This window comes from Colius striatus, chromosome 3, assembly GCF_028858725.1.
Source record: "Colius striatus isolate bColStr4 chromosome 3, bColStr4.1.hap1, whole genome shotgun sequence".
NCBI classification, from domain to species: Eukaryota; Metazoa; Chordata; class Aves; order Coliiformes; family Coliidae; genus Colius; species Colius striatus.
The window spans coordinates 15,167,861-15,193,482 of record NC_084761.1 but is presented as its reverse complement, the minus strand read 5'-3'; the positions used below and the strand labels follow the sequence as shown (position 1 = coordinate 15,193,482).

Here is a 25,622-nt window from a genome sequence, read left to right as displayed (position 1 = left end):
GGTGCACAGCCACATTCCTCCACGGTGGGGTGGGAGGAGGACTCAGACAGGTGCTGACACAGTGCCAGGAGCAGCAGGCTGATGGCAGAGGTGGTCCAGGTGGGTCACAGCTGGGAAGGCTCCTGGCTCCTCCAACGCTCAGATGACAGTGAGCACCACGGTGAGATCGGATTAGAGCGAGTGGCTGCACATCAAACCATCTTGGAGGGCAGGAGCTGGCTGACAAAGGAAAAACCTTTGTAGCTGCATGGTTGAGCTCCTTTCCTGCCCCACTGCTGTCTCCAGGACTTCCACGTACAGCCAGGTACAGATGACAGAGCATTGCAGCCGGGAGCATCTCAGCCGGGGCTGTGTCCCACCGGCAGGACTGTGACTGCCCCGGGAGGTGTTGAGCCGAACGCTTGGCCATGACAAAGCCACACAAGCCAGAGGAGAGACTCACAGTGTGGCTGGATGACACCAACTCCTGCTGCGGGGCTGGAGGCTGCTCTGAGCAGGAGGATGAGGGCAAACTCTCCGGCACCCGCCACGCTGCACCCTGGCAGGCCTGGAGCTGGCTGTCCCCAGCCCCGTGGTGCTCACTGCTCCACGGCTGCAGCCAGAGCTTGCTCTGAGGGCTGTGCTCCTACCGCCCTAAAACCAGCCACAAAAGCACACAGAGCTGGCTGCTCCAACCAAGTGTTCAGCACCCGGCACACAGGAGGAAGCTTTGCTCCACGGGAAGGACAGGGCCTGTCTTGAGCCTGACGGGATGCCAGTCACTCGGCAGCAAAACGGGGCTGGAAGCTGACTGGTGACGCAAGGCCTGGGGTCTTCACAGCTGGCATCTTGACATTTAGCCCAGGATGAAGCCACTGTGCCTGGGCAGCCCCACTGCAAAGCAGCGTAGGCTTCTTCTAGGGAACCAGCCTCTGCTTGGCCGGCCGTGCGCTGCATCTGGTGCTACCAGCTCCCTCAGCTCTTGGTTTGTAACTGCTGATCGGCCTCACATCGCTAAATTGTATGCTTGAAATACAAAAGCTACTAGGACTGAGAAGGTCTGAAGCACATACTGGTTTTGAGATTTTTATTTCAGGAAAAGATTAAAGATTTAAAATAAGAGCTGCCCTGCTGACAAGAAGAGTTGAATTCAAGAAGCTGATAAAAAAGGAGCATTATATGCATTGAGCACTGTGCATTTTCAGTCAATATTGGCTCTACTTTCTACTCTACTTTCCTTTGACTAGGAAAAGGGAGTTTCACATGCGCACAGACCCTGGGATACACGCGACTCGACGAGAGGAAGGGAGTAACAGCAAAAAAAAGAACCAAGAGAGTGCTGGGCTTGATCTAACAGAGGCAAGAAAGTGATCTTACAGCTCGGCCCCCGGAAACACCGACTCCAACCACCGGCAGGCCGGGAGGCAAAGACAGGCCGACGGGGCGGACTCGACGGTGCGCCGAGTGTCTGCAGCTCCCTCTCCATCCACCCCCAAAGCTCGCCGGGCTTCGGTATCGCCTACATTCAGGATACGGCACAGTCACGGGGCAGGAGGATCATTTCTTGCATCCTTGTCCAGCGAAGATCTCAGTGTTGTACCTCCAGGCTGTGTCCGCCGGCACGGACTGGTGCTCCCTGGCAGCTTCCCTCAAGCTTCCCCCCCTTGCAGGTGCAAGTAATGCAATCAAGATCAATGGTTAGATTAGGCTCCTGGTGTGCTCTGAGCACTGGGTCTCTTGACAGCAGTAAGAGCTAGGTATGGCAGATACCACCCAGGCCCTGCTTGCCTACCAAAACGGTTGGTACGACAGAGCTAGCTTATTAACAGGCTACTGAGCCTTAATACTGACACTTAGTGTAATGGTTTACGGGAAAAGAAGGATTCTCCTACAAAGCACTGAAGAGAGGGGAGAAAAACCCCCACCCGGTTCCCTTCCTCTCCTCCTCAGGAGTCTCTGGAGCGTCTCACAAGCAGGGAAAGGAGGTGGGGAGGTGCGGGGGCGGCGGAGGGGCACGGCCACCGCGGTGCCAGGGCCCGTCCCGGGCGTCAAGACGAACGACAGCAAGGACAGTCGTAAGGAACGAGAGACAAACGGTGCTGGTGCTGTGCTGCCTCAAGCTGGGAGGTGCGCGTGGTCAAGCGGAGCGGGGAGAACTAGTCTTTCTTCAAGTCCCTGGATTCAAAAAGCTTCAGGCGTTCTTGCACAGTCAGGCTTTCCTTCAGACTCTGGGAGAGACAAAAGACAGACAGCGTCGGGTGCGGGCGGGCGGGAGGCGGCACCTGGCACACGGACGGGGTGCGAGGCTTGGGCAAGGGGGATGAGGGCAGCCGGAGGGTGGCAGAGAGGTTAGTGGGGCATGCTAAGAGAAAACACACGGTTATGAAGGGTGGTTACTGGGGAATGGTGCCTAGAGAGAGGGTGAGATTGTGAATGAACCAGGCGACGTACCAGAAGCAAATGAGAGGCACACCATGCTGCGAGCAGGGCCAGCTGCATTCGGACACTTGAGCCCAGAGCCTGTGGTGCCAAGGTGGCTGGGGTAACCCCAGCAGAGCTCCGGCACTGTGGGAGCCCCGGGCAGCTCAGCCTCATCTGCCACGCTGCAGCCCCAGGGCGCTGAGCAGGACCCGCACACGGGCCCTCCCGGCACTGCCACAGCACCAACCGAACGTGTGTCCGTCTGGGACGGTCTTGGCTCTGGTCAATGTGCAGACGTTGCTCAAGCAGCCCTGGAAATGATGCTTTTGCTGCCAGCGACAATCCCACCCTTTCTCTAAACCCAGCCTGGGGGCTCTCCCAAGCCAAAGCTGCCTCTAGTGCACAGGGTTAGACAGAGGACTTGCCAAATGCTTGCTGCAGGCCTAGCAGCATCTGATGGCTGATCCAATTCGGATGCAGCATCCAGGCACAAGGTTCAGCTGACCCACCCCACCAGCCTTAGGCATTTGGATTCTGAAATCTCTCACCTACACATGGGAGACCCAGGAGAACAGCCACGTGAGGGGTAGAAACCCAGAAGCAAATCACTTGCCCCCTCTATGACAGCTTTAACCTGAAACTAGCCGGAGGAGATGCACAAGTCTAAAACCAGCCTTCCCTCCTTCCTGCAGCCCCAAAGCTGTGGCTAAGAGTCACCATGCAGTCAGTTCTCCCTGCATAGGCACAAACCTCCTCCTAACCAAGAGCCAGGCCTGCAGAGCAATGGCTCTGCCCCTGGCTTTAGCTGGGCTGCAGCTGCTCTGGGACATACAGGCAGCTTACCTTGCTTTGCAATGAATTCCCTCTGCAGCTGGGACATTGCTTTACAGACCAAGACATGGCAGCTTCAGAAGGCACAGACCTTCATGCAAAGCCCCTTTTGCTTTCACCGTGCTGCCAGAAGACCGTAGGATCCCAGCAGCAGGTCAGACTTTTGGGCTGGGTTTTCTTTAATGTGTGTTTACCAAGGCAGGACTCCATGATAAACTTGCCCCCAGGCTGTGCAGATTCCCATGGTTCTGGTATTTCTTTAAATGTTTCTCCTCCCACAGGCCCACAAATACAGAAGGGCTTTGCAGAACAGCACACAAATGGAAGCACAAGGGCTTGGCTTGGATTTACAAACACTGTTATGCTTTCTGTTCAACAGAGAGTCTCTTGGGATGCGAGTCCCTGAGCACACGCTTCCTACAGGAAGTTTACTTTGGGCCTCTTTAAATGGGCAGCAACCCCTGCATTCCAGTTTGTACATCTGATTCCTCCTCAGATGGAAGGAGACAACGGAAACCACTCGACTGTTCTGCCTTGATGATACAAATTCCAGAAAATTCACCCCTTAGGCTGTCTCACAACCCATTTGAGTTGCTGATGGAGACTAATGCGGGATGAAATCTGTGATAAAGGGATCTTCCATCAGCCTTCCTGGGGCTGCCTCCCTCTCTTCTCCCCAGTCTCCCTCTGCAGGTGCTCTAACCTCAGTCTTTACCATGTGCTGGTAATTTAACTGTTGCTTCAGTTACTCAAGGTATCTTGGTTGTTAGGATCAGTCTGATTTCTCATCAGTTCCCTCCTTTAGCTGGATGAGCCCAGAAGCCTCAGGCCAGCATGTGGGATGGGGGCAGAGTGTCAAGGGATGGAGAGCAGCAGGGTGAATGAAGCCCAGAGAGCAGGAGGAGGCAGTTACTGGGCAAGGAAGACTCTTTTGCTTAGGCACAGATCAACCTAAAGAAGCAGGAGTTATGGACAGAGGAAATTCAGCACATCTCTGTAGCTGAGACGGGGGCCACCATTTCACAGGCTACAGGACACTGTGGGATGAGCAGCGATGAGCACTGGTGAGCGTTGCTGCCTCACTCCTCCCCCTGGCTAACAGCAAAACGGCCCCTTTTCCTACGAGACCTGGATGCTGCTGAAGTTTAGTCTGAGGCATGCAGAGTCCCTTGGGCATGCACACGCTGTGTCCCACGCTCCCAACACAGCAAACAGGGAAAGGTGCCCCACAGCATCCAAATCCTCTCCGTGAGGGTGAGCTGTGTTAGCGAGGGCGGCGGGAGCGGGAGGAGGAGAAAGCCAGAGTGCCCAGGGAAGAGCCAGAGGGACTGTGCTCCCTACGGATCTCTGGTACACTGGCTTCTCCTCTTCCCCCTCCCCGTGCCAAACAATTATCTGTGAATGAAGGGGTGAGTGATTCAGAGGGCTCTGGTCTGCCAGGGAGGCGTGAGCGGTGCATGCAACGTGGGGCCGCTCTGGCGGGCAGCCGCGGCGCTCGGCGGGGGTTTACCTACGTGGCAGGGAACCTGGACTCGGGTTCATTTCAGTTATCCCATGAGACCTGCTCAATAACGGACTGTTGAAGGAAAATGCAAAACAAAGAACAAACAAAAGGCTCATAAATGCTGAATGCATCGGCAGTGGCGCAGCCCCAGCCCCCCGCCGGCCCCGGCAGCGGTGCGAGCAGAGCCCATGCTTGCTCTGCTCTCCTCCTGCCCCCAACAAGCAACACACACAGGAGACCCCACAGTAAGTGGTCTGAGTTGAAGTGGTGAAAGGAAACCCAACCCAGCAGGTCTGGGCTGCATGTACTGGGTACAGCACAGACACCCCAGGCTGCAGACCTGCTGCTGGCAGAGGTCACTCGGGTGGTGATTGTTTCCCCAGCACTGGCACTGAGCTGGAAGCCTTCTGCCTGCCCAGCTTCTCACTCTGCTCAAGGTGCCAACCACTTCAAATATCAGCATGAGACACCAGGTATCCAGTGGTGAGAGGCAAAGCAGGTTTTGCCCATGCTGATCTTCTTTCCAACTGACTCATGTTTAACGATGATGACTGAGCAGCATTGTTTACCCTTTTAATCACCTTTATTTGCCCTTTTTGTCCCTGTGGTCCCACAGCAACAGCCAGTGTGTAACACGATGTAACTCTGGCTGCCTGCAGACCAAGCAGACAAACTTGGCACAGTGTCACTGGGCTTTGGGACCAACGGCAAGTACAGAAGGGCCAGAGAAACACAAGGCCACCTGGCCTGTGTTAATACACAGGCAAAGCTTGTGTTAAGGATGCCCAGGACCAAGGCATGGTTCTTCCACAGAAAGGCCAAAAATCGTGCAGCGATGAACACTAAAACCTAGAACGATGTGCACTTTTCCACCTACTGACACCACCTAAATTTCAACTGAAAACGGGGAGCAAATACTGGGAGAGTCCTCCTGTGAAAGACCAAAGAACAGGGTGAGCTTCATCCATTTTTTTCAAGCAGGGAGCAGCTTCACGCCTCCATCTGCGCCGGGTCTGGAGTGTGTGTGCCCTCCTGGGCATGATATGGGCAATGGGCCCTGCCAGGCTGTAGGGACACCTGTTTTGCAGTCCAAAGCTTGCTTCTCCTGCCAGTACCATCCAGGATAGCACTAGTGTCTGGGAAATTCTCAGTTTTCTTCCCCTACCAACTTCTTCCCACGCAGGACCCCCACCGGTGTGTAACGCTGGGCATTCCCGTCACAGGGGCAGGAGGTCTGAGCTCACCTTTGACCTGATATTCCTTAGTTGCCGGCTAACACTGGATCTGTCTTTCTTCAAGAAATCAGGGTTGCTTTTTGATTTCATAATATCTGGGAAGAAGGAAAAGAAAGGGTGTTAGTGTGGTGCCCACTGCCTTCCTGCCAGGAGCAGGGCTGCGGCTCCGCTGCCCTCCCAGCCCTGGTTAAGCTCAGCACTGCTCTAAGCGCAGGTGGGACTCTCGGGGCTCTCTGCTCCCCTCAGGACAAAGTTTTCCCAACACAAAATGCCAGAAGGCTTTCAAAGCCCATCAGCTTCCCATCTGTGGGCTGGAAAGAGGAACTGCTATGGGATAGGAGCTCACTGGGGCTGTCTGCAAGGGGTGGAGGTGGGAGGAGTGCAGTCACACTCGGCCTGTGACTGCACTTGTGTGGTGCTCGGGAAAGCCACGGCTGCACAGAGGTGCCGGAGGAGCACTGACCATATCCCGATACAGTGGTGTTCACAGGGGACTTCTCTCCCTGAGCTTCTGTGGCTGCTTTCAGCTGCTCTTTCAACCTGCTGATATCACAGTCTGCCTTGGCCTTCACGATGCTCAGCTCCGTGTAGATGTCTTTGTACTTGTCGCTGGCGTACTTCTTATCCTGGCAAAGGAAGGAGAACAAGCCCAGGGAGTCAGACAGAGAGCTGGAGCTGAAGGGGTTGCAAATGCACCGAAGAGGAGGTTGGCAAATGCTGACAGAAGAGGAGCCAGAGGAGCTGGCAGTGAGAAGAAATGCTCAGCTGGGGCAGTGTATGCATCTCCTGCATGCTCTGGAAGCTGTGTGTAACAGCAGCCAGGGCTTGAGGCAGGCAGAAAGCTGTGGGCCCATCAGCAAGCACACAGTGCTGCCCAGGCCTCTGGCCCCTTCCCTTGTGTGGGGGGCTTCATTTTAATAGAGACATGGAATGCAAGCAGAATTCCCAGAAGAGGCCTTGGCCAAGGCGCCATGCAGAGCAAACCAGACCCGATGCTGGGAGGCTGGGCAGATCTCTAACATGCATTATTTTTGCCATTTGAATCAGATGTGACATGAAATAAGGTAAAAACACTGAAGGGGATGTTTCCCTTGTGGGGGTAAGTCCTAAGCTGATACAGTCATGGAGTGCTTTACTGATAACGCCAATATGGGTATTCAGTCCCATTCAGGGGCAAAACTAAATAGTGTTTCAAATCTGGGTGTGAGGTGAAATCTAAGCACATGCACAGAGCACAGCCTGTAAGAGGATCTGCAGAAATGCCCCTGGCATTACCCTCAGTGCTGTCTGCAGCTCATCTTTGAGAGAGCTGATCTCCTGCTTCAGGTACTGGATTTCTGACTCTTTGACCCGCAGCAGGACCTGTGGGAACAAAAGCAGCATGTGTTTGGAGCCCAGCAGCCGCGGCGCGGGCCCGAGACAGGGCTGGAGGCTCAGCTCTGTGCCAGCTCCACGCCAGCACTGCAAAGCTGCTGGGTCACTCATCTTCTGGTTCACCCAAGAAAACTTATGGGTGTCTTGGGAACTTGCCCAAGCTTGTGGTGCTGATGTGCTCCCTGCACACTCCTCGGTTTCTGTCCCCACTGTTTTGTTAAGACTAGATCCCAGGGAACAAGCAGGGGCTGGAGAAGGAAGAGGGGGTCTCTGGCTCGACATGGTGAAAAGGGAAGATTAGGACTCCAAAAGCCCCACTTCACTCCACAAGGCACTGTGCTGACCAGCCATGCAGATCTGATGTGTGAAGGGACAGATGGCTGTGGCATGTTCCTGGGGTCCACAGGCACTTCACAGAACCCCGGAATGGTGAGGGTCGGAAGGGACCTCTAGAGATCACCCAGTCTAACTCCCTGCTAAAGCAGGTTCCCCTCCATCAGGGGGCACAGGAACGTGTCCAGGTGGGTTTGGAAACCTCCCAAGAAGAAGACTCCATGCCCTCCCTGGGCAGCCTGTGTCAGGGCTCCCTCACAGCAACAAAGTTCCTCCTCACCTTCCAGTGGAACTTCCTGTGTTCAGTTTGTGCCAGTTACCCCTTGTCCTGTCACTGGGCACCACAGAAAAGAGACTGTCCCCATCCTCTTGACACCTGTCCTTTAGGTATTTATCAGCATTCATAAAGTCTCCTCTCAGCCTTCTCTTCTCCAGGCTGCACAGCCTCAGCTCTTGCAGCCTTTCCTCATCAGAGAGATGTTCTGGTCCCCCCATCATCTTGATGGCCCTCCAATTGCATTCTATCCAGCAGCTCCCTGCCTCTCTTGGACTGTGCAGGCCAGAACCGGACACAGCTCTCCAGACGTGGCCTCACCCGTGCAGAGCAGAGGGGAAGGAGAACCTCCCTTGACCTGCTGGCCACACTCTTAACACCCGCCAGGATGCCATCGGCCTTCTTGGCCACGAGGGCACGTTGCTGGCTCATGTTTAGTTTGCTGCCCACCAGACCTCCCGGGTCCCTCTCCACAGAGCTGTTCTCCAGCAGATCACCCCAACTCGCGCCCACTGATGCTGCCCCTTGCCATGGCCACGGCAGAGCTCACCTCCAGCTCGTAGGCATCCTTGCCCTGCGTGAGAGGCGACCCAGCAGCCTCTCCCCCTCCCTCCCCAGTCAGCAGGGTCCGCAATCGCGTGATCTCCGCGGCCAGGCGGTTATTCAGCTCCTGGGAAGGGGAGAAGAGCCGTTGTGGGGAGGGGGCGCAGGGCTGTGGCTCGGCACCGAGCCCCCCTCACGGTGCCCGCCGGCCCCTGGCCATGCCGGCAGCGCAGCCTGACCTGGTTGTGGGCGTTGAGCTCCTGGTTCTCGCGCTGGCACTGCCGGAGGGCCTGCCTCTCGGCCTCCAGCGCCTGCGCCAGGTGTGCGTTCTCCAGGCACTTCTGCGAGTACTGCTCCGACAGCACCTCCAGCTCCCGCTGCACCGACTGCAGCTCCTCCCTGCGGAGACACGGCCCGGGCAGTGCCCTCCCCTCTCACACACACACACACACACACGCGCCTGCTCTTCCTCCAGCGCCCCGGGACAACCCAACAGGGATCCAAGCGCTGAAGAGGAGGACTTGCATACACTCTTTGGCAAAAATCTCAAGCCCAGAGCGAGTCAGCCCTTCCCTCTCCTGGCAGAGCAGTGCTTGGGTGCTGGGGGGGACGGGAAGTCTTCCTCTAAGGGGTTAAACAGGACTTGCTCATGTTTCCAAAAACCAAGATGAGATCTATCAAGTTTGCTCTGGGCACTCTGCACCGGGTGTAGTTGCACATCTACATATGCATCAAGGTTCATAAAGCTGCTTGGCTGTCTTGCTCAGCTCCCACATGAGGATGGCCCTGCCAGGAAAGGCTAAGTGCTTTCTCCTCACCCAGTTACATTTGGTTGGGCAACCCACCCACTGCAGCTGCGTGAAATGCAGCACCATGCCTGCAGATCTGCTGCTTCTGGTGACCTGGAAGCAGCTGAATTTGGGTAGTGTCAGGGTATTGACCTGGAGCTTGAAAGACTACAGGCAACCAAGAGCCTCTGACAGACACAGTTGCATTGGGTCCCTGTGACGGTCGGTCTGCCCTTAACTCCTTGCCAAGATCAAAGGGGAGAAAGGAGTCTCCCACTCGCATGATTTCCCTGCAGGACACAGCGACAGGTGAGGGTGATGATGGTCTTACAGGTATTGCCTCCGGAGGGCCTCGATGTCGGCGTTGACGCTGCTGATCTGGGAGCGCTGGGACTTCTCCAGCTCTCTCTCCAGCTCCTCCCGATGCGCGTTCTTCATGGCTTCGATGGCTGTGTGAGACAGCACTGTGTGAGCACCCAGCACCGCTCTGCCCAGGGGCAGGAGGGGAGGGCTAGAAGGCTTTTTTTGTTGTTTTGTGTTTTCTTAAAGGAACAAGAACCGAGTCACCCCACTGAGCCTCCCACTGCTTTGCAGCCCCTCCAGTCTATGCCCCTGGCTGCAAAGTGACAATGGGGTTTCTGCAAGGCTCACTTTTCAGTAAGACCCAAATGATTGTCCAGTTTGTCTCCTGAATTGTGGGGCTCCTAACACACAGACCCTGGGCTACAAAACTTTAAAGCTCCCTGAGGCACTGAAGAATCAATTCAGTGTGGAATCAGCAATAAATCAACCCCAAGAATGACTAATGTCTTTCTGAGATGGAATGGAAAATGGAACAGCCAAGGACGGGAGTACCAAGCCTGGAGCAGGATGAGGAGATGGCCCTCCATCCAGACTGTCTCTCCCTTTAGCCCTTTCCCATCTCCCTGTGATCCCCCCCCCACCAGCTCTCATCCCACCCCATGCTCTGCTCCTCCACGCTGGAGCAAACACCCTCCCCGTGTGGCACCTGAAATGGTGGCAGCCGTCTCCTCTGCAAGCAGGCGGTCCTTCTCCTCCCGCAGCTTCTCCAGCTCCCGCTGGTGCTGCCGCTGCAGGTCCTCAATCTTCTTCTGGTGTGTCTCCTCCATGGCTGCAAAGCCCCTCTCACATGTTGCCTGCAAAAGGGACGAGGGGAAGGGGTTGGCCTAGGAGCACAGGACCAGCATCACAGCGGTGCTGAGCCTGCCAAGAACCACAGCCAGCCAGAGGGTAGGTTGGCACCCAAGTTCCATCACGGGGATCTTCTCCTTCCTCAACTATGGAAGAGCCAGCCAAGGATGGACCTTGTGAGGTCAGAGCTTGTACTGTCAACTTGAACCCTGACAGCTCTGATGAAAGGGAAAGACAGGGCAGGTCTGGGGTCAGACCTGATTGGAGAATGCAAATATATTAAAAACAACAGGGAAAAAAAAATCCCACAACCCTGCTGTGTCCCTTTTGCTCTCTTCTGCAACGCCTGATTTCATGCAGCCACCTCTGAGGTGGAAAGCAGATGACTTGTGACAGTAACAGGACCTTGATTCCCAACCAAGTATCACCTCAAATGCTGCACAGGCAATTATTTGCTAATTGAATTACTAGGAATGAACTGTGGCCAGGACACAGAACCAGCACTCTGCGGACTTGGGAGTCACCAGGGGTGAGATACTGAACTCCAGTCCAGTCCTGCCCCAGGCACAGACCTCACTCCTGCCTGTTTGCAGTTCCTCCACCAGCCCAGTTGCCCACTGAGCACAGTGGGACCCCGACAGACACAGGGCTGCAGGGCAGGGGCAGGACAGCAAAGGCACGGTGTGGCCGGAGCCATGAGCTGGGAAGGGGCACACAAGGGGGATGCAGCGCAGGAGCCCCAGCAGACACCTTGGGGCAACTGCGATTCCAAGCACTGCACAGGGCCTTTATCCCTCTTAAATGCCACAAGCTGGCTTCATTTCCTGACTTCAATGGGGTTCTTCTTGATTCACACTCGTGCTTCCCAGGGAAGGTGTCACCCAGAGGACCACTGGCACTTCATGGGAAATTTAAGGTGGATGAATTCCCTGCCCCAGTGACCAAAGTGCTTCTGACAGTCCACCACCACTGACCTGCACCAACATACGCCCTTCAGCAGCATTTTGTTGCCTAAGGCTCTGTAATCTGTGACACTCTCATTCCCAATTTTCAGCTCTGCTGCTTTTATTCTTCCCCTTCAAGTCTGAATCCTGAGGCATCCTGGACTTTTTCAGCTTTGTTGTTTTTGAAACTCATAACTCAGCACCAGAACCTGTCTGGACTTGGCTGACTACAGAGAGGCATGAAGCAGCCTTGCAGGATTGCTCATGACACCTCCAGTGCTGGAGGAAAATGGTGAATGCTCCTCCACAGGTCTGGCTGTCAATTCAGTATTTAATGTATTTTATGTGTGAGGTTCCAAAGAAACACAAGGAAAAACTTCACTGTTCAAGTGAGGGAGCACTGGAACAGGCTGTCCAGATGCATGGTTGAGTCTCCTTTTCTGGAGACATTCAAAACCCACCTGGATGAGTTCCCGTGTGACCTGTTCTAGGTGGTTCTGCTCTGGCAGGGGGGTTGGACTTCATGATCTTTCGAGGTACCTTCCAACCTTTAAGATTCTGTTCTATAAATCCAGGACATTTGGACATGTACAAACCAGTATCTCATGTTACTGATGTCACATTCTCCATCAGGTTCAGGAGAATCAAGTACATTTAAGCCTGTGAACTGGACAGGCCTGCAATCGCCCACTCAGCTTTCTATCCATGGGAAGGTTTTTTGCTGTCTGTCCCTCTGCTCCCTACAAAGATGTGCAGGAAGTTTTGCAAGAGCAAAGTCGAAAACATGGTCTGGAGGTCAAGTTTACTGCTTGTTGTTATTTGTCTGCCTCTTTTGGTTCTGGTATTTTGCTCCTTCCAAAGAGAGAAGATCTCCCAGCAGAATCATAGAACCGTTTTGGTTGGAAAACACCTTTAAGCTCACGGAGTCCAACCACTGATCTCACACTGCCAAGCCCAGCACTAACCCGTGTCCTTCGGTACCTAGCTACACGGCTTTGCAATATCTCCATGGATGGGGACTCCACCACCTCCCTGGGCAGCCTGGGACGGTGCCCAATGACTCTCTCAGTGAAGCTTTTCCTAACATTTAATCTAAACCTCCTCTGGTGCAACTTGAGGCCTCACACTTGTTACCGGGGAGAAGAGACTGACTCCCACCTCACCACAACCTCCTGTCAGGTAGCTGCAGAGAGTCTCTCCTCAGTCTCCTCTTCTCCAGACTAAACACCTCCAGTTCCCTCAGCTGCTCCCCATCAGACTTATGCTCCAGATCCTTCCCAGCTCTAGTGCTCATCTCTGGACATGCTCTAGCACCTCAGTGTCTTTACTGTAGCAAGGGGCCCAACACTTAACACAGCACTCAAGGTGCAAGCCTCACCAGTGCCTAGTGCAGGGGGACAATCACAGCCCTGGTCCTGCTTGCCATACTATTCTTGCCATTGGCCTTCTTGGCCACCTGGGCACACTGCTGGCTCATGTCCAGCTACTCTTGACCAACATCCCCAGGTCCTTTCCCTCCAGGCAGCTTTCCAGCCACTCTGCCCCTGGGCTGTAGGGTTTTAAGGCCCATGTGCAGGACCTGGCATTTGGCCTTATTACACCTCATACGATTGGCCTTGGCTCATCCATCTGGCCTGGCTGAGTAGGTGCAAGTTTGGTACCTGGCTCACAGGATGAGGCATTACTCATGTGTCCCACTGACGTGAGCAGGGGGGTTCAAGAAAGGCTTTTCCTTCCTAAGGGTTAAGATGGAGAAGGTGGTATTCAGCAAACACCACCATTTCACTCCCATCTCCCCAGCAGTCTCCCCCTCCCCCTGACACCCAATTCACCCCTGATGGGATGCAGCAGAACTACTGCTCTAGCCAGGCTAAACCCAGCTTTGTGGCTGGAGCTGAGCCACATTTTCCCCCAGCCCAAATGTGCACCAAGGATATCATGGCTGGAATCAAGCTCTCCCATCTTCTTCCTGACCGAAAAATGACTGCTGCACGGAAGCCTTGTGGGCATGGCCTCTGTGTAAAGCCTGCTGTGCTGCCCCTTCAGCCTGTAGCCTAACTTGGTGCTGCCAAGAATCCTATACTTCTCTAAACCCACTTCCTAACTGGAAATGCTCCCTGATGAAAATCAAAACACCAAACCCAAGAGAGTCTTTTAGATGCTGTGCTACCTAGGGTGAGTTTCACAGCCAGTCCTGACTGGTAGCACATCTGAACGATGGCACTTCTGCACCTAGGCTGGGTTTCCCTTAACTGTGCACTGTTTGTTGTGTAAAGAACCACTGGTGTACAGCACCAGGGCAGTTCTCACTGCCTCGTGCAGAGGAGCTTTGCTTTGCTACAGAATCTGGCATCCATTTGCAGCTACTTTCCCCAGGGACGTATATTTTGAGAGCACCGAGTTTCCACTTCATCCCTACATCTTTGAGGGCAGCAGAGACAGACTGGAGATTTGATCAGACTGGGAAAGACAGAGCTGAGGAATGTTTTTAAAGGGAAGTTACGAACAAAAGGTGCATCTCAGGAACGAGGAGAAACACGACGATCTTCACATTGAAGGAGAGAGCCTCCAATAATCGACCCTCCTGCTGAGACCAAGCCCTCAACAATTCATTTAGAATACCCCAGCATGGAGAAAAGGACACAGCCATGCTTTACAGAGGCCTAACGCTTTGGGGCTTGCTTTGGCATGCCGGTCTTTTGGGGAATGCTCTTGGGTTCGGCAAGTGAACCGCGGGACTGAACGCACCCTCCCGCGCACTCAGCAGCAGAAAGTATAAAGTGTTAAACGTATCAAGACCTTTAGGTTTTCAAAGTCTTTCTGGTATTTTTCCCTCAATGTAGAAGCATTCCCCTCCACATGCTTGTTCTCCAGCTCGTCCCTCATGACGTTCATCTGGGCCTCCAGCTCCTGGATGCGTTCCCTCAGGCCGTGCATGGAGTCCGGGTCGCCGCCGGGGCCCTGCCCAGGGCCCTGCCCGGTGCCATCCGCCTCACCGGCCACCCAGGCGTGCCCATGGCCCAGGCCCGTTGTGGTGGACGCCTCTGGGTGCTGCCTCTGGTACTCATCGAGGGTCTCCTGCAGGCGCTGCAGGTTCTGGCTGTAGTGCTCCTGCAGCGCCTGCAGCTCCTCGCCATGGACGACCTGCAGCTCCTTGATCTTGGCCTGGAACTTGTCCTCCAGCATTTGCATCTGCTCCAGGTGATACCGCTCCATGTTCTGCTTGTCACGGACGATGGCATCCAGCTGGCTGAGGCCTTCTGTCCTCTCAGCCTTCAGAGCATCCTCTGTCCTGTTTAGCTGCTCTATCACGTTTCGAATCTCCTCCTCATACCGTGCCTGCAACTCGCTCAAGCTCTTGCTGTGTTTATGCTCCTCTTCCTCCAAAAGCCTTCGCTGACTGTCCAGCTGGGACACCTTTGCTTTGAGATCAGCGTTCTCCCTCTCCAGCATGGCGATCACCTCGCCATACTCACCCTGCTGCTTCCTAAGCAAGTCTTCGTACTCGTCCCGGAGCAGAGAGACCGTCTTCACACGCTCCTGGCAGAGCGCGTCCATGCCCTGCAAGGACTCCTTGTAGGACTTCATCTCTCTCTCATACTGCAGTCGGACTTTGCAAGCAGCGTAACAAACCTGAGCCTGAACAATTGCATCGTGGACTAGCAAAGAGGAATACCGTTCAAGGTCTCCCATGCACGAATGGTATGAAAGACTCTGAGATATCTTCAGGAGCTTCTGACAGTCTCTCACGGCCTCCTCAGGAGGCAGAGAGAGTAAGGCAACAGAGATCTCCTTCAGAATGTTTGATTTGTCCTTTAGTTGTTGGGCAAGATCTTCCTGAATGGAAACAAGAGCTTCACCACCACGATCCGGCAAGCTGCTGATCTCCTCTGCCTTGGCTAATTCGTGACACGGAGCCATGTGCAGACAGCTCCTGTCCCAGGAGATCTGGGTTCTTTCTGAAGCATCTTTTTGAATTTCAAGTGCTTCAGAAATCTGGTGCATAACTCTGTCAAAATCAGGAGTCCTGTACGCTTTGATGATCTCCTCCAACATGCATTTATGCTGCTGGAGAGCTGTTTTGGTGTTATGCAAGTCTTCTTCAATTGTTTTTAGTCTCTGATGAAAAGATTCTCTCATTTTCTGTGCAACAAACCCAAGTTCTGCCTTGATCAATGTAGCATCTGCTACAGCACTGAGAAAACACGGAGAAAAGCCCAAACCTGTTGTTTCTGTTTTGTCCTCGGCATCTCCTTCTCTGGTGCTCAAGTGCACCCTCAGCTCCTCCACTTGGCTCCAGAACTCCCCTTCCAGCAGCAGCTTCTTGGATAGGACGCCAGCCAAATCGACTGCTGTGTGAGAAACATTTGCTGGCTCCAACAAACCCACCTCAGCCGTTCCCTGGATCTCTCTCAGAAGCTGAGCTATCTCGGAGTTTGCATTTTTTAAAGACTCCGCTATTTGGCTGATGAGAGAGGCCTCAAATGCCACTCTCTCAGAAAGCCATCTCAGCTGGCCGGCGTCAAACATTTCCACTCGCTGCTCCTTGGAGACGACGTGCTCCTCTTCTCCCAGAACTCCTCCTTCTGGAGAGGGACTTTCCGAGATAAGGCTTTCACTCTGCTGGCTCTCTGCCGGGACCGGTGCCCCTCTCAAGGCCTGGATTGCGTTTGATAAGGTTGTTTCCATGCTGGACAGAGTAACGAGGAACAAATCGCCCTCCTTATCCTTCTCTGATTTGGGCAAAGATCTTAGTTGCTCCCTGCACTTCTCCAAGCAAGTCAGCGCTTGATGGTTTTTCATTTGGAAACCTCCTAGCTCGCTAACGTGATTTTCTATGAGCTTGAACTTTTCCTGCCTCTCACTCTCCAGCTGTGAGATCAAAGCACTGACTTGGGATAAGCTGGTCTGGAGTTGTTCCCGCAGCTGAGTCTCTGTGCTGGCCCACTGATGGTGGAGGGCGATGAGTGTCTCTTGATTATGGCCATGCTGGCTTTCAAGCTTCATCGTTACATCTTTGAGTTTTTCCTCTGTAATATAAAGTTTGGTTTCCAGGGAATGGATGATGGAGAGATACGTCTCAGAGTCGCTCGTCCCTGACGATGGGTAACCAAGAGCTGGCTCTGATGACATGCTCTCCTCAGACAGGGATCTGTCTTGGCTCGTGTCTGAAGAGGTACTGCTCGTCCAGTTTTTCTCTGATCCGTCTGGGTGGATGTATTTTTGGCACTGGATGCTTGAGAAACGGATCCTTTGCCTCTTGGTCCCCATGATTCCTACGTCAGGCTTTGCTAAAACTTTCTGAACCATCTCTTGGTCCTGGAGCTCTACAGCTTTGGACGGGGAGCCAAATTCCTCTGCCTGCTTCTGGTTGGTCTCGAGAACCTCATCCTCCTCCTCCTTTAGCGCATACGTCAGAGCTGGGAGGACATCCTGAGTTTGCAGAGGCTGCCCTAGTTGGGCTGGATGACTTTCGTCAGCTTCAAGGCTGGGGCCGAGGTCTTCCACCTCCTCAGCACAGGGACCTGCGCCTACACTAGCTAATTTCTTCAAAGCCTCCTCCTTGGCCTTTAGCTTTACTTTAGTCTCCTCTAAACTGCTATCTAAAGCAATCATTTTAACCAAAGCCTCACCAAGATCTTGATCTTTCTTCTCCACAATTCTCAAGTGCACTTCCCTAACGTGTCTCAGCTCTTCTTCTTTTTCTTTCAGCACCTTCTGCACACCTTGGAACTGATCCGACACCTCCTCGAACGACTGCTCCAGATTGTGGTAGCTGGTCTCTTGCATTTTCAACTTTGCCTGCAGCTTTGCAACCTCGTTATCTGACTCTGCAACCTGATTCATGAGCTCGTGGAATCGACATTTAATCTGATCTCTCTCTCTTTCGAGCTCCTTGATGTGCTCGGTGAGTTTCTGGATGCTGGCCTCCTTCATCACCAGCTGCTCCTCCAGCTGGTGGACAAGCTCGCTGCCTTCAAATTTTGCACTCAGTTTCTCCTTCTGCAGAATCTCCATTTGCTGCTCACTATTTTGCAGCTGGTTCTCGTACTCGTTGGCCTTATCCTCCACCTCCTTCAGACTCCGGAGTAAAACCTGCTTTTCCCTCTCGCAGCTCTCCAGCAAGGCCTCGTAGTTCTTCTGCAGCTTCTCCTCCATGAGGATCCGTGTTTGCTCGCTAGCATTCAGCTGCCTGCTCAGGTCTGCGATCCTGTCTTGGAGCCGCTGCACCTCCTTCTGATGGTCCCTCTGCAAAGCCTGCTGCATCTCCAGGTCCCGCAGCTCCTGGGTCTTCTCCAGCAGCAGAGCCTCTGCGCTCTTCAGCTTCTGCTCGCTGGCCTTCAGCTGGGAGCTGAGCGTGGCCTCGCCGTGCTGCCACTCCTCCAGCTGCTCTTTGGCTTTCTCCTTTTCGCTCCTCAGGTCGCTCCTGAGCTTGGCCAGCGTCTGCTCCTTGATGGAGAGCTCTGCCGCCGCGTTACTGAGCCTCGCCTGCAGGCTCTGAATCTCGGCTTCGTGGTGCCGGATCACGTCCTTGGCCTCGGCGTAGCTGCGCTTCAGCGACTGAATCTGCTGATTGATCAGCTCTTGACGCTGGCATTGGGCTTCCAGCTCGTTTTGGAGGTCTTGGTTGACTTTATGGAGCCTTTGCCAGGCACCTGATGGCGAGGCCACCTCGGTCTTAAAAAAATCGATTAAATACTAGATTAGTAACACTCTTGGCTCTCCCTTCTGAGTGTCACACCTCTGGCCAGGCAGGCCACGGAAAAGCTCCTTGCAGCGATTTGGCTGCTACTCACATGCTCCAATTGGGATGATTTGTTCTTGGCACAATTTTGTTTGTTTTAACCAACTTTTTTGTTTGTGTTTTTGTTTTGTTTTAATGAGTGACAACTGCTTTCCAAGTAACAGAAAACATGGACCACAACATCAAAACAGCTGTACAGTTAACAGGCTAAAAGGAAAACAAAAACCAAACCAAACTAAAATCAAATAGAACCAAAAAACAATGAAAAAGAAACACCAGCAGTAAAAGAGAGACGGACAGACGAGAGAAAAACGGGTAGGGTGAGGAGGAGGGGATGGGAACAGGTGGAGAAGAAAGGAATTGCTTTTTAGCATGTTTGTTTTGTTGTGAAACAAAAAGTGCACAGTTCAGGTAACACAGTCCTACCGACCAAAAGCAACAACAGAAAGTGAGGTGACAGCAAATGACATCACATCCCACCCAAACGCAGGGAGACAGGGCAGCTGGCGTGGCGATGTCATTTCTGTGACTGCCAGACAGGACTTAGTGGCTGCTCATCGCAGTAAAGAGATGTTGTTATGCTAAAGTTTAAGACTAGGGAGGATCTAATTTCTCTACCTGCAAAAGAAAAAAAAAAAGAAAACAAACCGAACCAACAAAGGACAAAATAAAAAGCCCGACAAGTGAAGGCAGGGAAAAGGTATGATGAGGATGTAAAATGAAGGAAACCAACCTTTGTGAGATTCAAACCAAAGCAATGTAGCATGCAAAGAGAAAACTCACAGAGAGAGTCATGCAAAAGGCGACAGAAATTATGTATCTTTGAAAAAAATACACAGACAGAAGAGGCAAGAGAAGCACAGCGTTAAGCCTAGGAATTTGGCCTGCCTTGCTGTACTCTGATTGCTGATAAGGAAAGCCCACAGATGTGACACTCAGTTATGTTAAGTTAAATTTCATGCTTTACACCAAAAACATGCAAGAACATCCGTCTGGGACAGGTTAGTACGTGACCCCTCCCTCCCGCCACGGGACGTCTCCGGTCCCTCTACAAGGAGCAGGAGCTCCCACTGTTCCTCCCCGTTCAAAGTCAGGGTGTCCCGTCCCAAGGAAGCCCAGAGCAAGAGAGGGGTTACACGAGGCCAGAGAGGCTTCGGTGCACGGCACATGCATTGGGGTGGGTATCTCAGCAGATGCCTTAGCAAACGTGCAGCATCTTTTATGTCAGGGCAGCGCTTGGGGGTCCCTGTGGGTCTGGTCATACTGCCAATGAGAGGCTGGTGCCCCCTGGGCAGCAGCAGTCAAGCTCTTCCATCGCCTCTCCCCATAGACAATGTAGGAACCTCTCTAAAACTAGGCATGAAGGAGGTGGGTGGCATATAATATTCAGAGGGTCTATCCAAAAAAACACTGTGGTGTTTGCCTGCAGCTTGGGGCTGCAGGAAACCCCCCGGCAACTCCACTCTCTCCACCCTAGCAGGGTTTGGTGGGGTCACTCCGTTCTGAAACAGGACTTTAATCCCTCTGCTCGGAGGGAAACAGAAGGGAAATCCCCAGAACAAGTAGATGGGAGCAAGCAAAAGCCTCCAACCCTTCCAAAAGCCCTGTCCAACTTCTAGGGCAAAGTCTGAGTCACTTCTCACCACAGCGATGATTTGTTCAGCCCTTCTGCAGACTTCCCTTCTTTCCCCATCTCATACTGAGGCACCACGGCCAATTTTAACATGGCCAATTTGATGGTGGATTCAGCAACCGCATTTTACCCCATTTCCCTGATTTTTTTCCAGGCTCCAGGCAATAGAAGGTCAGATGGCTTTGCCCCAGGGAAGTGGGAGTTGGTTATGCTTCCAACACTGCCAAGTGAAAATGGAACTCTTCCAAACAAGGACTGTCAGCTTAGGGCTCCAGAAATAAATGCGTTAATATCTCCCCCAAGGAGACCACTGCCAAAGAAGACAAGATGCCCCCCTATCTGGGCTGGCTTCACTGTCTGTGCAACTTCTTCAGGAGAAACTTCTCCTGTGAGAAGTAAGGCCACAAGGTTCATTGTTGACACCAGATCTGCTGCCACAGGAGTGCAGCATGCAGCCATGCACAGTCACTTTGATCCAGAGCCAGTTTGGCCACGCAGATTTGCGCAGGTCAAAATGCTGCCCCTGGACCAAACAGGACTGTGGACCCATGAGAGCAACCAGAAGCTGCCCTGCAGGCTTCATGGCTCCTCTGGGCACAGATGCTTCCAGAGAAAAGGCTGGAAAAAGTCTGCTTTGTTTGGAAGAGAGGAAAAATTTCCCAAGAGACTCTCTGGTCTCTTTTGCCAGAATCTCCAAAACACACTTCCAGGGTTTGCTGATGAGGAAAGGCATCCTGTTACAGAAGGATCCACCAAAGTGATCCCGGCGCAAAACCCACTCTGGCTGCAGAGAATGTGCCCAGCAGATATGCCCGTGAGTGCTGTGCTTGCCCATGCAACCCACACATAGACTCCTCAGCCAGGAGCAACTGCTGGGTTACAAGATGCTTAGAAAGCTTTATTTGCACCTCACTGCCTGAGGGGAACATCTAGGGCACAGAAAGGGCGAAACAGCTGCTGCACAGGCAAACATAGTACAGGATGGATGAAAGGAGGACTCTGCTGAGGTCCTGTCTGTTTACCATGGCTGCACTTTGTTTTCCCTCAGGGATGCCACCAGGTAATGCCATCTTCTGGCTACTGTGTCCCAGATCAGAGTGTTTGTTAAGCAGATGATTCTGGTAAGGCTACAGGATGTTTGTAAGGCAATCAAACCTCTTGAAGCCCACTCAGTGGTGCTAATCTCTGAGTCAACCAGGATGACCCCACAAACACCCTGGACCGAAGCCCACGAGGGTGCCCCTTGGGCACAGAGGAAGGCGGATTTCTTTCTCCTCCCCTCTCTCCTACCTGCAACACGTAGCCCTCTCGGGCGCTCTGCTCCCGGCCCAGTGCCACTTTCAGCTGGTCCTGCAGGTGCCGGTTCTGCTCCAGGAGCTCCAGGGCCTCCTTCTGTTTCTGTTCCAGCTGGAGAGACACGAACAGAGACAGCATCCAGGGGGTGGGTGGGCAGAGGGTCAGCCATAAGGAGTGAGCAGCTTGGAGGGGAGGTAGAGCAGAATGAATGGGGCTTTTGATGGCACCGCTGATTTGCTCTGCCCTGGGATCTGGATTTCATTTTGCCAGGCAAAATCCCTCCCTGCTGAAAGGGGAGCTCACTGCAGCAAAGGATGATTGGCACCAGCTCGTGCCAGGCACAACCCCAGCAAATCTCAGCCTGGCTCAGATTGGCCATGCTCCTGGCCATTCCACGCCTACACCCTTTTCATTCCAGCTAATACACCTTAATCCCAACTAAGAACACTCCTTATCCCAGGAGTGGACCTCTTCCAAGTGAGCTGAATCTCCTCCTTTCTTTTCCCAAAATCTTTTTGGTTTTTGTTTGATGTAGGCTCCACAAAAAGGGAACCTTTGTGTTGTTTGCTACAACTCAAGCTAGTTTATTGTTTTGTAGCTGTAATTGCAGACACAAATCTCTACAGCTGCAGAAGCACCCAGAATTATGACCTTGAGTTTAGTCTGGTTGATAGACATCAATTGTACCCATCTCATCAGAGGCAGCCTGGCTAACAACCAACAGAAGTGCAGGCTGAGTTAAATGGGAGGGGGTAACGAAATACCAGCCTTGCAAGAACAGCCCTTTCTGAAGCTGTGGGAACATGAAAGCTGTCGGCAGAGCTGTATGGGAATGGACAGGGATGTGTGCCCTGGCAGCTCCCAGGGGACCCTACAGCAAGCCTGCTCGCTGCTATTCTGAAGCAGGGATAGATGCAGCTGTTTTAAGCCTTACTCAGGCTTCCTACAGTTACCAGAGGGGCCTGAGGGTATTTGGGTGGGCAGCTTGCACCTCACACACCCCCTCCGCTTTACCTCCTTCTCCAGCAGCGTGGTCAAGTGCTGCTTCGCCAGCCCCTCTTCCCGGTCCTCGGCATGGGTGAGGTGCAGGGGCGCGATGGGGATCTGCTTCTCCTCCCGCAGAGGGGTGGTCTCCACCTGGTGCCAGCGCTGCTCGATCTCCACGTGGACGTTCTGCGGTTTGATGTCAGCTGGGATGGGCAGGATCCGGTCCACTTCCATCCTCAGGGCCTCTTCTGAGCCTGCCCCATCCACGGTATCGATCATCTCGAAGCGCTTGCGCCGCTCCTCCCGCCGCCGGGCCCGCTCCCGCTCCAGCTCGCCCGGGTCGGCGTCGGCGGCACCGCTGTCCCTGGGGAGCGCGGCGGGGCCGCTCTTGGCGGTGTCGGCAGCATTGGCGCGCTCCTGCGCCAGGGCCTGCTGGATGGGGCGGAATTCTGCCCAGTCAAACGTTTTGGATCGTCCCTCTCGCCGGCGCTCCCGAGCGCGGCTTCGCTTCTGTTCCGGGTCCAGCTCGGCTTGCTCCACGTCCGGCTTCTCGCTCTGCTTGGGACCGGTTTCGAAGGAAGAGCTTGTTTTGCTTTTCTCTTCCGGCAGGGAGCTGCGAGGACAGAGAGAGGGTGAAGGAAAGCATCAGTGGATGCTCGAGAGGGCCAGGCACTCCCACACATGCCTCGAAGAGCCAGGTGAAAAGGGGCTGCTGGAAGCCCAAGCCAATGCCACGTGTGTGCTCCCCTGCCCCTCCATCTCCTGCCACCTCTCAGGTGTAGGAGCCGCTGCTGCCCTTCCCCAGGGTCGTGCTGGTGTGCAAAGCCTTGGTGCAAGCGGCCCTGGCGTCTCCTGGGCAACCCATGGCCTTCAGAGAGCGTCTGATCCCGACCTCGCTCCTCCTCAGCAGCCGCCCTGGGGCCAGCAGCCACGACCCAGCAGCATCCCACAGCCGAGGCTGCTATCCCGACCTGTCCTGCCAGGCAGGGAAGAGGCTGCGAAAGCTCCCTGGCTGTGGAGCTCCATGCACACACACACGCTGGTCGAGGTGGCTGCAGTCATGGGCTTGCAGGGAGGATGCCACTAGTCCCACCAAAAATCAGTCTGGCTTCATCACTGCTGGGCAGAGAAGCACAGAGCAGCTCCCAGAGGTCTTGGGTAACAGGGAGAAGGTTTTCCTTGAGCCTGGCAAAACTTCTCCATACCACTATCTGCACTGAAGGCACAGATCTCCCCTGGGAGAAACCAGTCTTGCGGGCAGCACGGGCAGCCAGCCCGGCACGGGAGCTGCACACCATATGCGCAGTTCTTGGTGCAGCAAGGAGAGCAAGAGTTATTCAACACACTGTGGAAGTCACTGAAAACGCCCATTTCTCAAGCAAGGAATGATTTTTACTGCTGAGTTAGAGGGTGGTGGGTTGAGAGGGGAAAAATACTCGTCAGGCAGGGAAAGTTAAGAGGGGAAGGCCATCCCGTTTCCAACCTGTGGATAATCCATAATGCAGTACCAGCTTTTAAACGTAGACATGCCAGCCTCGGAACATGCAGATCAAAAGTAAAAAAGAAACCAGCAGTATGCTAAGTTTGCAGAGGAAGCCCATCCCGAGGGAGTGGCAGGTATTTGCTGAACCCTCTTTGCTATCAGAAGTGCCCGAGATGCCTCCCGAGGCACAGCCCTGCTGCTCAGGCTGACTGCCCCATCCCTCCTTCCAGTACAACCACAGCATCCCCGCAGGCTCTGGCATCCAGCGCAGCCTCCACAAGCTTTCTAGAAGGACACAGTGGGAAGAGTTGGAAAGCAGCTCCCCGAGCTCTTCACTGAAGGCAAATGATTGCTGATGGGGATCCGACCCATGGGACCACATGCACCAGGACTGCCATGACTGGGAGGGAGCAGCAGCAGCACAGCTGCTTCTCCCGCCGCGGTAACACACCCCAGCTGCACAGCCAACAACCTCAGGTATGTGCATACGCCCAAAACAAAGAATGGATGACTCTGCATGGGTCCAGGGCTAGTATCTTCCGATGCACTTTCATCCGTGATCAAACTACCACGGGCTCAGTAGAGCTGGGTTTTAAGAAACCCTGGCAGTTACAGGCTAAAACCAGCTCGGGGTTAATTCCTTCAGCTCTGTCACTTGTGGCTAATAAAATAAACCCAACAGGCACCAAGATGAAATCTCCTCACTCCTCAACCATTAGAAGATATCAAAGCCAGGCCCTCAAATCTGGAGTCAGTTATTGATTACAGCTGTGCTTTAAATAAGCAAAGTGGGGATGAGATGGAGTCTTAAAATGGAGAAGAGAGATAGGGAAAAAAAGGGGGTCCTGGGGCCCCTCGGATGCTGTTGAGAGACAGAAACTATGCTGTTCTAAATACCACGTGGAAGAACCCCGGCACTTCTAGAGGTGACATCTCTCACCAGCTTGTTTCTCCTCTGCTGCTCTCTCAAGGCCATGAGATGTGTGTCAGGGAGCGGAGGGGCAACCACTGGGAACTGAGCTGAGAGACTCAGAAGACTGACCAAGTTTCTCGATTCATCTCCTGCAAGTACTCCATGGCTATTAACTCTGCTCGAGCCTTTCACATCTCCTCCATCCCAGATAAACTAATTCACATCATATTGGGGGGGTCATAATGGTATTTACAGGTCAAGACAAGATTTTTATTTTCTTTTAATGCTAGTGCCTGTGGGAGAGGGGCAAGCTGTGAGCTGAGCACACTGTGGCAGCAGGCAACAAAGCAAACAAAGGCTGCAGGGAACTGGAGGGAACGTTGGGGAACTCAGCCTCAGCAGAGCTGTGAGCTGAACAAGGGCCTGGCCACGAAGCAGACACCTCCTTTCTTGTGGGTGTTTCATATCTGCACAGCCATCATCGGCAGAGGGCGGTCAGTGTCTCTGCAGACCGCTGCCAAGCACAGGGAGCAGCACAGCATCCGTCCCCCCGCCATGGGCGCTGACACATGCAGCAATATAAACAGTAATTAGGACTTGAGTAACCAAGAAAACGTGTGCTTGGCTTGGTGGAGACACGGCAGCAGGTTAAGGAGAGACAAGGCAGAGAGCTGCAGGAGTCAGACCAACTTCGGGGATGGGATGTACACCTCTGTCCTGCTGGCACTGCCAAGCATCCAGACTAACCTCCCTCTTGCACCCCGGCTGCACTGTGCGGATGTTTGCCACCTCTCCATCAGAAGCCTTTGGCAGGCTGTTTTTCCAGCAGCCCCATTCACGTGTGTTAAGGACATGCCCCAGCCAGGAGGGATGGGACGGATACCCCACGCCACGGTGAAGGTGTGCAGGCACCGGATGAACACGCACGGCACAGCCCTTCAGCTCACAGCAACATGACTAACCCACATCAGGCTCTACCCCACCCGAAACCAGCTCGGTGGAAAACAACAGAAGGGCACCTATTTTCCCCAGCTCAGGATTGACATTCACGGTCTATTTATGCAGCGTAACAAGTTACTGCCCAACTGGTACTGGCGCTTGGACCCTCTCACAAGGGTGAGCCAAGTCAAATCACTTCATGTGGGCTTGGAGCAGATGCAAAGACAACAAGTGCAGGACTACGTGCT

At 53.7% G+C, this 25,622-nt stretch overlaps 1 protein-coding gene across 8 annotated transcripts in view; it reads right to left on the bottom strand.

Moving 5' to 3' along the window:
• Window positions 1–1,052: 1,052 nt before the first annotated feature.
• The window catches only part of MPRIP (myosin phosphatase Rho interacting protein), an 80,695-nt gene continuing 56,125 nt past the window's right edge, over window positions 1,053–25,622 (bottom strand). For 5 of the 8 annotated variants that reach the window (XM_061993811.1, XM_061993813.1, XM_061993814.1 and 2 more), the window contains 12 exons: window positions 22,067–22,652; window positions 21,047–21,163; window positions 14,178–18,056; window positions 10,292–10,439; window positions 9,614–9,731; window positions 8,734–8,893; window positions 8,502–8,621; window positions 7,246–7,332; window positions 6,434–6,596; window positions 5,980–6,065; window positions 4,746–4,807; window positions 1,053–2,207 (listed from right to left, as the gene is read on the bottom strand). In XM_061993811.1, coding sequence (XP_061849795.1) covers window positions 4,775–4,807; window positions 5,980–6,065; window positions 6,434–6,596; window positions 7,246–7,332; window positions 8,502–8,621; window positions 8,734–8,893; window positions 9,614–9,731; window positions 10,292–10,439; window positions 14,178–18,056; window positions 21,047–21,163; window positions 22,067–22,652 — 5,497 coding nt within the window. In that variant the 3' untranslated portion in view covers window positions 1,053–2,207; window positions 4,746–4,774. Of the gene's footprint in view, window positions 2,208–4,741; window positions 4,808–5,979; window positions 6,066–6,433; window positions 6,597–7,245; window positions 7,333–8,501; window positions 8,622–8,733; window positions 8,894–9,613; window positions 9,732–10,291; window positions 10,440–14,177; window positions 18,057–21,046; window positions 21,164–22,066; window positions 22,653–25,622 lie in introns of all 8 variants that reach the window. The other 3 variants (XM_061993812.1, XM_061993818.1, XM_061993819.1) reach the window with 3 other exon arrangements.